This window comes from Staurois parvus, unplaced genomic scaffold, assembly GCF_062004578.1.
Source record: "Staurois parvus isolate SC_StPar_1 unplaced genomic scaffold, SC_StPar_1.0 ptg000086l, whole genome shotgun sequence".
Taxonomy (NCBI): domain Eukaryota; kingdom Metazoa; phylum Chordata; class Amphibia; order Anura; family Ranidae; genus Staurois; species Staurois parvus.
Window position 1 is genome coordinate 11,675,259 of NW_028317882.1, and position 12,973 is coordinate 11,688,231.

Genomic DNA, 12,973 nt, shown 5'->3' on the forward strand with positions numbered 1-12,973 from the left:
TAATATACAAATCACACCTTATCCACTCACTTGGTTATCAATCTTTTCTTTCGTTTTTCCTCTTCTCCTTTGCACTCCTTTACATTCCCCAATCAAGGGAGGTCCCCTCTTTACTCTCATACACTGCTTCTCCTAAACAGCTCACAACAGCGTTCAATATTAATCAAGTTTTGACCAGAGTCACTCACCCTCCTCGTATCACTTTTCCTCTCATGACCCGGCTAAGAGCTCTCTTCATCTGTCATTCAGCTGGGCAGTGTGTATATTTAGGGGGCTCCCAAGGGTATCCTCCGCCTTTCTCTCTCCAATCCCCAGTGCCTCTCCTCCTTCACAAGCAGGGCTCCGAGCAGTGGGCCAGTCAGCAGGGCCCCGGACAGTGGACCAATAAGTATGACTCCATATAGTTGACCAGCAGTCAGGTCTTCGGCTAATAAGCCGTCAAACAGATCTCCGGGTAGGGACCAACCACCAGGGCTCCGAGCACTGGGTTTAGCATACGGCGCTCCAAACCGTGAGCTAGCTAACAGGGCACCATATAGTCAGCCGGCAAACAGAGGTCCAAGTATTGGACCGGCAACAGGGCTCCAATTAGTGAGCCTGTGAGCAGGGCAGCTCCTCTCCTTCCGCACCAAACACCGGCCGGCTTCCTGGTCTCCCAGCGGTGCTTAGCGGCTGACCACGTGGCCACACCACTCCTCCACGTCTCCCAGCAGCCAGACACGCCTTCACCGTCGAGCACCGCAGCCGAACCCCGTCTCCCAGATCAGCTCTCCCACAGCGCTTCCGTACATCCAAAGGGGACCACCATGCTGCAGTAAGTTTTCCCACTAAGCTTCCCCATTACAGGTAGGGGTTTGGGGAGGTCGGGTGGAGGAGCTTGTCCGAGAGCTCCTACATCGGGCTCTCCTCAGCCGCCATGGTTAGGCTCCGCTCCCTGCCTATACCAACATCCTCCCAATACACAGTATATCTCAGTATCAATACATGCCTATTTCCGCAAGCTGAACTTTCTGAGTTCTCTCCTGCTGTGACTATACTCAGTTGAGCCAAGCTGAGAGTACCATATTTTTCACTCCATAAGACGCACCCGACCATAAGATGTGCCTAGGTTTTAGAAGAGAAAAACAAGAAAAAAAATATTCTGAACCAATGGACTGCGGACACAGTACAGAAAATGACCAGAGACTGCGGACACAGTACAGGAGATGACCAGAGACTGCGGACATAGTACAGGAGATGACCAGAGACTGCAGACATAGTACAGGAGATGACCAGAGACTGCAGACAACTACAGGGGATAAATAGAGACTGCGGACATAGTACAGGAGATGACCAGAAACTGTGGACAGTACAGGAGATGACCAGAGACTGCGGACACAGTACAGGAGATGGCCAGAGACTGCGGACATACTACAGGAGATGACCAGAGACTGTGGACATAGTACAGGAGATGACCAGAGACTGCGGACACAGTACAGGGGATGACCAGAGACTGCGGACACAGTACAGGGGATGACCAGAGACTGCGGACATAATACAGGAGATGACCAGAGACTGTAGACACAGTACAGGAGATGACCAGAGACTGCGGACAGTACAGGAGATGGCCAGAGACTGCGGACATAGTACAGGAGATGACCAGAGACTGCGGACATAATACAGGAGATGACCAGAGACTGTGGACACAGTACAGGAGATGACCAGAGACTGCGGACACAGTACAGGAGATGACCAGAGACTGCAGACAACTACAGGGGATGACTAGAGACTGCGGACATAATACAGGAGATGACCAGAGACTGTGGACACAGTACAGGAGATGACCAGAGACTGCAGACAAGTACAGGAGATGACCAGAGACTGCAGACAACTACAGGAGATGACCAGAGACTGCAGACATAGTACAGGAGATGACCAGAGACTGCAGACATAGTACAGGAGATGACCAGAGACTGCAGACAAGTACAGAAGATGACCAGAGACTGCAGACAACTACAGGAGATGACCAGAGACTGCGGACACAGTACAGGAGATGACCAGAGACTGCGGACACAGTACAGGAGATGACCAGAGACTGCGGACACAGTACAGGAGATGACCAGAGACTGCGGACACAGTACAGGGGATGACCAGAGACTGCAGACATAGTTCAGGAGATGACCAGAGACTTCAGACAGTACAGGGGATGACCAGAGACTGCGGACATAGTTCAGGAGATGACCATAGACTGCAGACAGTACAGGGAATGACCAGAGACTGTGGACCTTTGGGGAGAGAGGGGGAGTGGGTACCTGAATTTGACAGGTACCCACTTCCACTTCTGTGGAGTTGTCCTCCCTTAACTGTGGGCACCCGGTTGTGACAGCCGGGTGTCCACTGCGTATGCGCGAGAAGCGATGCGCTTTGTGAATGGCCCGGCGTCTTCTGGGACACATGACAAGTCACTAAAGATGCCAGCGTGGGAAGACTATACAGTGCTGGACCGAGGAAAAGGTAAGGTCCTGCTGCAGAGAAGAGCTGAATGGCCGGCCCGGTATTCTGACACAGTGTTGGCGGCGGAAATACCGGACCGGCCGCTCCATATTCGCTCTATAAGATGCACTGACATTTCCCCCCCTTTTTTGGGGCGAAAAAAGTGCGTCTTATGAAGCAAAATATATGGTAATTCTTTTGAGAGTTGTAAGCTGGTATTAAGCCCAAAAGCAAGCATTTTATATTGCAGCTAACCAGTTCCTAGATTTGATGGCTGCATTTGTTTTCCTTTGTTTTTCTTTGGCTTTATTCTATTTTCATCTGGTGATCCTGCCAGTAAGTCTGCTGCCTTTCAGCAGAACAATGTGTCCTACAGATATAGCAGTTAGAGAGTTGATACAAACCATTTAACAATGACAGAGGTGCTTACAATGATGAGCTTTTATTTATGTAAAACCTTTATCCCAAAAGGAAAAAGAAATTGCTGTAACCGCTTATAAAGTATTAGCTGGAGTTTGGCTTCAAGTTAGTGTTAGTGTATCTAAATCTGCTAGTGCTTCTAACACTATCCCCCTCCCCCCCCCAACTGACAATACTGCTGTCCAAAGGTGCCCCTGTGCTCCTTCTGTTTCAATAGTATTTACTGAGATTTTATAACTTACAAAACAGTCGTACACTGTACAAAGTATTAATAGGTAAGGTGCGTCATAATGGTGCACACAAAGTTTGCAGCGCAAACAAGTCTAAGCCACTGTGCTCCTTCATCCAGAACTAAAGCGCTCTAAGGGCTCATGTACACTGCAGCTGCTAAACTGACATTCAGGAGGTGTTCTGCATTTTTTTCAGCAGCCCCTGAACTCTCCTTTATGGTTTCCTATATGACCATGTACACACAGTCATTTACAGTAGTTTACAGGCAGTTGAGCTTACAGTCGTTTTTTTGGATGCACCAAACTTGCGTTCAGGAGTAGATTTTAATAGCGTTGCAAACGCCAAACACTTATAAGCGTTTGCATTTAGAAGCGTTTTTTAACAGTTTCATATCCAAATGCTGTCCATAGCCTTTTTTCATCATCAGAAATGCCTGCAAAGTGTTTTCCATGTATTCAAGCGCAGTCAGTTCCAGGTTTTGCGTGAAGGAAAAAAATAGTAGAATGCGCCGCATTATGCTCATGATGGGATCCATAGTGAATACAACCAGAAAAGATAGATAATCTCAACACATACTGCTCTCTCTGCTTCTGCTCTCTCTATTTCTCTCAAAATGTCTGAAATAATCGTAATATGACGGACGCAAGGTGGTTCTCTCGTTCTGGGAGGACATCATATGACGTCCTCCCATTCTCACCATGAATGCGCGGCTCAGGGAGCGCGCAGTGCGGCGATCGGTGGATCGCCGATCACGGAAAGAGCCGAAGATGTTGGCTCGGTCATGTGATCAGCTGTGTCCAATCACAGCTGATCACATGTAAACAGGGAAATGCCGGTTATCGGCATTTCTCTCCTCTCGAGCTGTCACGCTGACAGCTGGAGAGGAGATGAGAGCCAGTAATCGGCTTTCCGCGCAGGGGACATGTACACTGATCATCGGGGCACTGATGATCAGTGTGCCCTGATGATCAGTGTAGCCTCAGCAGTGCCACCTGTCAGTGTCCATCAGTGCCTTGTGTCAGTGCTCGTCAGTGCCACATCAATGCCACATATCAGTGCCTCCCAGTGCACATTAATGCCACATCAGTGCCTATCTGAGCTGCCTTTCAGTGTCACCCATCAGTGCCAATCAGTGCCACCTATCAGTGCGCATCAGTGTTGCCTGTCAATGCCCATCAGTGCCATCTACCATTGCCTCCTCATCAGTGACCATCAGTGCCCATCAGTGCAGCCTATCAGCGCCCATCAGTGCAGCCTCATTAGTGCACATCAGTGAAGGAGAAAAATCACTTTACAAAATTTTATAACAAAAACAAAAAAAAAATTTTTCTCAAAATTTCAGTGGTTTAAGGTTTAAGAAAAAATAAAAAACCCAGAGTTGATTAAATACCACCAAAATAAAGCTCTATCTGTCAAAAAAAATTATATAAATTTCATATGGGTACAGTGTTGCATGACCGCGCAATTGTCAAAGTGCGACAGCGCTAAAGCTGGAAATTGGCCTGGGCAGGAAGGGGGTATAAGTGCCCTGTAGGCTTGTGGTTAAAAACGCTTCTAAATGCAAACGCGCATAAATGCGGTATGCAAACATGGCTAATCAGACGTTTTTTAACCTACGTTTTCCAGCAGTCAGTTTCCATCATTCAGAAGTGTTTTCCAAACATCCCGTGTACATGGAGCCTAACAGTGTGCATAAATATGTTCCTGATACAATGTACAGCAACAGAAGTATCATTTGTAAAATACATTAAAAATAAACATCCCGTGTACATGGAGCCTAATTAAAGAGGAACAGTAAGTTACTGGCCAGTTTACTAGGTGAAAACAGAGGGGGAAAAGCCTAAAAATAGAAAACTAATGCAGCCATCGCATCTAAAGATTGGTAAGGTGCAATATATAACTTCTCTGGTTTAAGGTTTAATACTGCTTTAATATAACACATTCAGTAAAGTTCAGTTACTGCTTTCAAGCTGTTTTTCCTGCAATTAAATTATTATTATACAGGATTTATATAGCGCCAACAGTTTGCGCAGCGCTTTACAATGTAAGGGAGACAAATTGCTTTATTACATTTTGTACGATAAAAGTTTTTTTAAGGAGGTATACAAAGGCGCTATATCATGTCTCCGGCACGTATTTGTTCTGCTCTGTTTGAGTTGCTTGGTGCATGCTCACCTACTGTAACAGAAGGACGCTGACAGCCTAGAGATCGCCTGCTGAAGGCAAGGAGTGCTGAGCATGTTCAGCTGCATGACAACTTCTGGAAAGATCAGTAAGTAATTAGGCTGGATATTTACCAATTACTGAAGCAGACTATACAAACATGCATTAATGTGGAAATGTAAGTAATGATATCTGACATTTTTTACCTATACACCGTACATGCAGGCATTTCAGTTTCAGTAGACTGACGGAAAGAGGTGTTTAGCTCTCTGATAAAAAACGGAGCACATTTTACTGGGTAATAGGCAATCAACAAAATGTTGTACAAGACTTTACTTCTTCAGTTAAGAGAAAAATCACCCAACAGCTTTCGACTCTTCACTGTAGTATTTATAAAGAGCACTCTCCCGCTACGCCTTTGTAAGCAGCACTTTGTAGGCTAACATCTGTCTCACATTATTCATCATTTTACCAACGTATTTTAAATTAAAGTGCTGAGCAAACTGTTGGCGCTATATAAATCCTGTATAATAATAATAATAAATTTGATTTTAATTTGCACATGGTACAAGAGTGTGAATCCATTGCACTGGGGGTATGTTAAGAACCTTGCGCAGGCCTTATTTAGAATTATTATTACCTTTTTATTGTATTTATTATGATGATTACTATTATTATTATTTGGATTTGTGGTTTGAGGATACTGAAAAAACCTTTGTCCTTGCCACATAATCAAAGTACAAAGTGCCCTATCGTTGCAGATACGTATTCAAAAGAGTGTAAATTTGCACCATAATATTATAGAAGGCTGGTTTGTTTTCAGCTTAAAAAGTGTTACTAAACCCACAACAGTAAAATCAGTCTGTATATGCAGTAAAGCATGCTTCTTGTTATACTCACTGTGGAACCTAAGGGGTTAATCCTCTGCATTGTGTAAAAATGCAGTTTGAGTCGGACTTCTCCGATCCTCCCCTTCTTCCAGGATCCTCACTTCCCCACTTATCTCCTGATAAGACACATCATCTGCAGTCACTCTGCACATGCTCAGTTTGGTGTGTATTTAACCACTTCCCATCTGTCCCAGTGCAGGAGCGGGTGGCTGTTTATAAACGGCCTCCGCATTCACTGCCTGTACTCCCTGGGAGCGTACGACACTGCGATCTGGTGCCAACTGTGTTCGATCGCTGTATGGGACCTCTGTGTGAGGTCCCGATTCATATGATCACTGATTGGCCAATCAGTGATCACAGGAACAGTAGTAAACAAGATGTCAATTCCTGACATCATTGCTTACTACATCTGAAATCTGTGAATCCTCACAGAGGTCACATGGTACAAGGCTGTTGTGAATAGTTGTGTGTGAATAGTAGTTGTGACCAATCACAGCTCACACAGCATTTCTCAATGGCAGCAAGAATGCAGCCAGAGAGAAGGAGAAATTATTGCTTTTACAGCCTTTTTGGGTGTAAAAGCAATCAGTGTAAAAAAAGAAAAAAAATCTTCATCACCCCCCACAAGTAGTACAGTGTCACTATGGTGACACTGTACTGCTAGGGTGACTGTATGCTAAAAAAACAAACAAAAAAAAACATAAATAATAATATAAAAAAAAATGTAAAAACTATTTTTGAAAAATTATAATTTTTGGTTATAAACTAATTTGGGTTTTTTTTTTTTTTTACTTAAAAGATAGCTGAATACATTTTGGCCAATATTTGTGTAGAAAGATTATTTATTTGCAAAATTTTATAAGAAAAACACTTTTTTTTTTCAAAATGTTTGGACTTTTTCATTTATATAGCAAAAAAATTAAAATCCCAGTGGTGAATAAATACCACCAAAATAAAGTTTTATCTGTCTCCAAAAAAATGCTAAAAAAGTCATATGGGTACAGTGTTGCATGACCGCGCAATTGTCATTCAAAGTGTGATAGCACTGAAAGCTGGAAATTGGCCTGGACAGGAGGGGGGTGAAAGTGTCTGGACTTGAAATGGTTAAAGAATTTTTTTTTTGCTTGGGAGAGTGCATATCAGCACAGGGCTAATCAATCTGTCCAGACAGAGGTCAGGGGTTCTGCATCCTCCTAGAGCAAAATGAAAACTCCTCCTACAAGCTTTAACATGTGCTCGGCTGGACACTGATAGAAGTCACAACACTGTTCTAACTGCTGATGAGAAAAGGTATGTAGTAGTTTATAATTACTAAAATAATTGCATTTCCATGTTCTGTGTACTGTAGGAAACCAGATATAGTGAGTGCAGGGGCCTGGGTTTAGTAACACTTTAAAGAAGAACTTCCAGGTATCAATATTGTTACATAATTACAATGGTCCAGCTTGGACCAATGTAACTATGCATATACCATACCTGTGGGATCCCTCTAGACCCTGGAAATCACATTAGTAGGTCCGGTTACTGCAGTGATACCCATAAGCATTCATGTCTTGTGCTGAGCAGTTGGCCTGATGCATCCTGGACACAGGAGACACCATTCAGAGATCACTTTGCATTTTCTCGATGAATGCAAAGTATTAGCTGATTGGTCAAGGTGGAGAGGCAAACAGTGATGTCACATTCTCCACCTCATCCCACCAGAGAATGCTTTGCATTCATTAAGAAAAAGCAAAGCATTCTCTGAGTTGTGTCCACACCCAGACGCTGACATCCTGTTCACAGCACAGGGCAGCCACTGGGCACAGGAACCAGAAGCTAGTGGAGATCACTGCAGTAGCATTGTATACTACAGTGGCTTTCAGCTTCTAGAGGGATCCCGCAGGTATGGTATATACAGGTGAAATTTGAAAAATTATTCTAATTTTCTGAGATTGTGGATTTGGGGTTTTCATGAGCTGTAAGCCATAATCATCACAATTATGACAAATCACGGCTTGAACTATCTTGCTTTGCATGTAATGAGTCTATCTCATATCTTAGTTTCACCTTTTAAGTTGCATTACTGAAATAAATTAACTTTTGCACAATATTCTAATTTTTCAAGTTTAACCTGTACATAGTTACATGTAATGTGTAATTATGTAACAATATCTATACCTGGAATTTTTCTTAAACTATATTTTACATAGTGCCTTGTGCATTGTTTTTTTTTTTTAGTACAGCACACTCCCTCTCTATGCCCTACACTTTTGGGCCCTTACACAGCTTTAGGACTGCGCACCCCCCTCCTTCCTCACAGCTTAACCCCCAACATTCCCCAGGGCCGTTCCACGGGCCGCCCCATCAAATCCACCCACTGGCAACCTTCAGTGCACCCACTTTTATTTTAACACTGTTACAACTCAATATATGAAAATGAAAAGTGTATTCAAAGTCATCAGTGCTTTCAAGATTTAACAATAAGGAATTATATTTTGGCCAAAAAATATGAAGCCTGCCAATGTGAAAAGTTAGACTCTTTTGAGCAGGACCCTACACTAACACTAATTGCACTACCTTTTCAAAGCCCCCCAATCTATCTTCTCCCAGCAGATCTAAGAAAATGAAAAAAAAATCCAAAACAAATATATTCAGCAAAGAGACAGCCCAATCAAGCAAAGAGACATCCCCACATAGTCAGCAGAAATCCCAATCCAGCAAAGAGAGAGCTCATATAGCAAAGAGACAGCTCAATCCAGCAAAGAGGCATCCCTATCCGGCAAAGAGATATCCCCATATATTCAGCAAAAAGACATTCCAATCCAGGAAAGAGACAGCCCAATCAAGCAGAGACATCCCCCTGTATTCAGCAGAGAAACATCCCAATCCAGCAAAGAGACATCCCCATATAGCAAAGAGACAGCCCAATGCAACAAAGAGACAGTCACAGCACATGCCCACATCCAGCAACATTGTCAATCAATTTACCATTGTGATGTATAACAACTTGTCTCCAAACCAGTGAGCACTGAGTAGTCCTGCAGGATACACACAGCACAGCTCTTCCACACGGCTGAGCTGAGACTGGCATGGTGCCCAAACCAGCATCTGGTCTGCAGGGAGAAGAGGAGTACAGATGATATCACTCTGCCATCCCCCCATCACACCTGTATGCACTCCACTCAGCCCCCCTCATACCTGTACACACTCACCCCCCCACACACACACACAGCTGTACACACTAACACCCATGGGAGGGGATGAGCAAATGTTGTCTATCTAAGCTTTTCTCAAGAAGTGGCACCCTTTAAAAGTATGCAAAACCTAGAGGCACTTCAGTCTAAAAATGTAAAAGACTTGTTTGTTTCTTATTAACCATTTCAAGTCCGGACACTTTCACCCCCTTCCTGTCCAGGCCAATTTTCAGCTTTCAGTGCTATCACACTTTGAATGACAATTGCGTGGTCATGCAACACTGAACATATTAATTTTTTTAGAATTTTTTGAGACAGATAAAACTTTATTTTGGTGGTATTTATTCACCACTGGGATTTTTATTTTTTTGCTATATAAATGAAAAAGTCCAAACATTTTGAAAAAAAAGTGTTTTTCTTATACAATTTTGCAAATAAATAATCTTTCTTCATAAATCTTGGCCAAAATGTATTCAGCTCAAAATGTATTCAGCTATTTTTTTAGTAAAAAAAAAAACCCAAATTAGTTTATAACCAAAAATTATAATTTTTCAAAAAAGTTTTTTACATTTTTATTTTATTTTTTAGATATTATTTATGTTTTTTGTTTTTTTAACATACCGTCACCCTAACAGTACAGTGTCACTGATTGCTTTTACACCCATAAAGGCTCCCCAATCAGGGATCACATGAATCGGGACCTCACACAGAGGTCCCGTACACCGGATCGCGGTGCCACGTGCACAGGCAGTGAATGCGGGGGCCGTTTATAAAGTGGTTAATGGGAAACATGAGGCTGGGATGAAGCATACAACCACCTTGATGAAATTAACTTTACATCAGAGGTTCCGCCATCACATTTGAGACTCCTCTTTACATCAGAGCCCAACCTTTTGGCTCCAGCAGTGAGGCACAGAGTGGGAGGCGAAAGAGGTCTGGAGGAGGCATGCTGGGGGGGTGGCCCTACATTGTGTGGGCCAACCATTAACACCATGGCAATGAATTACTCTGTACATCCTATCCTGGAGCATCATTGTTATGTTCCTGCAGGCCGGCCTGGCTTGCCCAGACCATGGCAACTCATGATCCAAGCAGACCTAAGTATCTCCACACATGGTCACCCCTAAACATTTTTTGATGCCCTTAGCAACATCCCTCTAATAGGCTGTAGGTTGGCATCACATTTGTGCATTTGAATCATACCTTAATGCACCTTGCAAACACCCTCTATCACATACAATATCCCTTGCACAGATAGAAAACATCTTGGTGTTGTGGAATGATGTTTTGGAAAAAAGAGGTAAATATCACATTGTTGTGTAGTGTGGTGTAATGGCAGTCCATTCAATGTTAATGTGTGAAATAACGATGATTAACCTGTATGCAGTAATGCAACACGACACACTGAAGATGTTTATTGGTGCTCTTAAGGAAATCCTATTTTATCGCCAATAACCTGGGTGACAATAGGTATATGAACCTACTGTATGTGAGATTACTATATTTCTACTGATGGTGGAAAACGTGTGGCTATGAACTATACAGGCAAAAGCTGCCTCTTTTTCCTTACCATCTAAAAACACAGGCCTACTGCGCCTACTGGTAAATCCAGTCGTCGGTATTTATCAAACACGTTTTCAGTAAAAAAAAAATACACTAAAATGAATTTTAGTGCAGACACACAATATTATACCCATTTTTTTAAATATAAAAGACAGGCTTATGTCGAGTAAATAGATACCAGACATGTCAAGTCTTAAAATTGTGTAGCGCCCTCCTAGTTTAGCTAGGGGGAGCTAGACCCTAATGGTTAGCTAGGAGCTGGTTAGCAGCTCTGGTGAGAGCCAGTGGGGTCAAATTCTGGTCAGGACTGGGAGATTCTGCAGGCCAGCCTGTTTGGCATTTTCCGCTGCTCTGAGGCTTTCAGAGGAGGACTTTGGAGGCAGTGAGTAGACCTGAGGTTGCACTCTTGAGGGACCTCAGCCAATCCCCAACAGGAGGCTTGGTAAGGGGCTGGGACCTTAAAAGTGTAAGAGCCTGCTCAGAAGCAGGCGAGTGGTGGTGGGAGAGGTGTAGAAGAAGATAAGTTGAGAAGCTGGAGGAGGAAGGCTGCCGCTGCCAAGAGGCCAAGGGATATGGGGCCTGCCATTGAGCCTGAAGCTGGAAAGGAGAAAAACTCGGAACTCACTGGCCCCCTGAGCGAGGACCATCTGTATTGCAGGGAGGGAGTAGTCCAGCTGATAGGCCTGGTAGTAGCAGCCATCCCGCAAGCGGTACAAGAGAGGATCTGAGTGAGTACACCTACACCCCCTGAACAGATAGAGGAAGGAGCAGTCTGATGGGAAACCAGGTTAGTCCCCTACTAGTGACTATTCACCTGATGTAGAGGGACAGGAGCCAGGTCTTCTGCTCAGGAAGAGAGTCTCCAGATTGCTTGGTGAATAGGAGTTAATCTAGGGTCTGGGGAAGTACAACTAGGCGCTTCTGGCTAGCACTCCAACAGAAACTGTGTTGCTTCAAGAAGGAGAAGTTGTGAATAGTTCAGGAAGCTGCCCTCAGTTATCAATTCCCTTGAGCATCTTATACCCCCCTTACCCTATCCAAGTTCAAATCTCCTCATTAAAATAACAAAACTAACACTCAAGGACTGGTTTCTGTCTCCGGATGAAAGTTTTTGTGGGAAAAGCTAAATGACTGACTGTGCAGAACTATGGGGGGACCCAAATCCCTGAGGGGGTAGTGTTACAATTGCACATGGCAGTGGAATCACAAAAAAACCATGGAACCCAAAATTCTCCATAGGTAATGCTTTAAAAGCCTTTACATCAGGGGTTTCCAACTGCATTTGGCCCAAGATGGCTATGAATGCAGCCTGACATAAAATATTAAACTTACTTTCAGATTTTTTTTGTAAAAATGCTTTACACTTAGAGAAATACAAAAATTTGACAGTGTTTCTTGACTAGACTTTTGCAAGTTTTATTTTCTAAAAAAAAATATTCCACTCTACACAATCGCACCTTATTCATGTCATCAGTTTTCAGCAGCACCTATGTTTGTGAGCAACTATTTTTTTTCAAAGGTGAAGCACATGAAAGACAAAATTAAAACTAAAATATCTGATGATACCTTTTAGAATTCATTGAGAATTGCTGCTACGTCAATTGAACCAGATATTGGTGCAAATATCAGCAGTGTCAAATATTACATTAGGTTTATGTTGCTCTACATTACTTTTATAATAAATATATTACAATAAAATGTAATTGTATTACTCAGATAGGTATCATCATTAACATCTATATCAGTAATTGGTAACTTGTGATCTGCCCGTCTTTTTCTGCTCCTCAGTTATCCTTATTGTTTGTGTAATTTTATGCAGTTCAAGACGATTCCTTTTCGGTCTGGCCTAGGAAAGTCAAAAGGTTTGACACCCCTGATTTACAGGTTATTAGTTTAGAGTTAAAATGGTTCTAAAGTTAAAACATTCTTACCCTAAAGCAGTGCTTCTCAACTATTTTCTGTCATGCCCCCCCCCCCCCCCCCAGGAAGAAGAAAACATTTTGCGCCCCCCACGCGACTGTAAATAGTATAATTTGTCTATAAAATTGTTATAAGTAG

At 43.1% G+C, this 12,973-nt stretch overlaps 1 protein-coding gene across 1 annotated transcript in view; it reads left to right on the forward strand.

Annotated features, from left to right (window-relative positions):
• The first annotated feature begins 5,315 nt into the window (after window positions 1–5,315).
• LOC149468530 (uncharacterized) overlaps window positions 5,316–12,973 on the forward strand; it is a 65,863-nt gene continuing 58,205 nt past the window's right edge. The window contains exon 1 of the mRNA XM_089670066.1: window positions 5,316–5,395. Within this exon, the coding sequence (XP_089526192.1) occupies window positions 5,362–5,395 (34 nt within the window). The 5' untranslated portion in view covers window positions 5,316–5,361. The remainder of the gene's footprint in view (window positions 5,396–12,973) is intronic.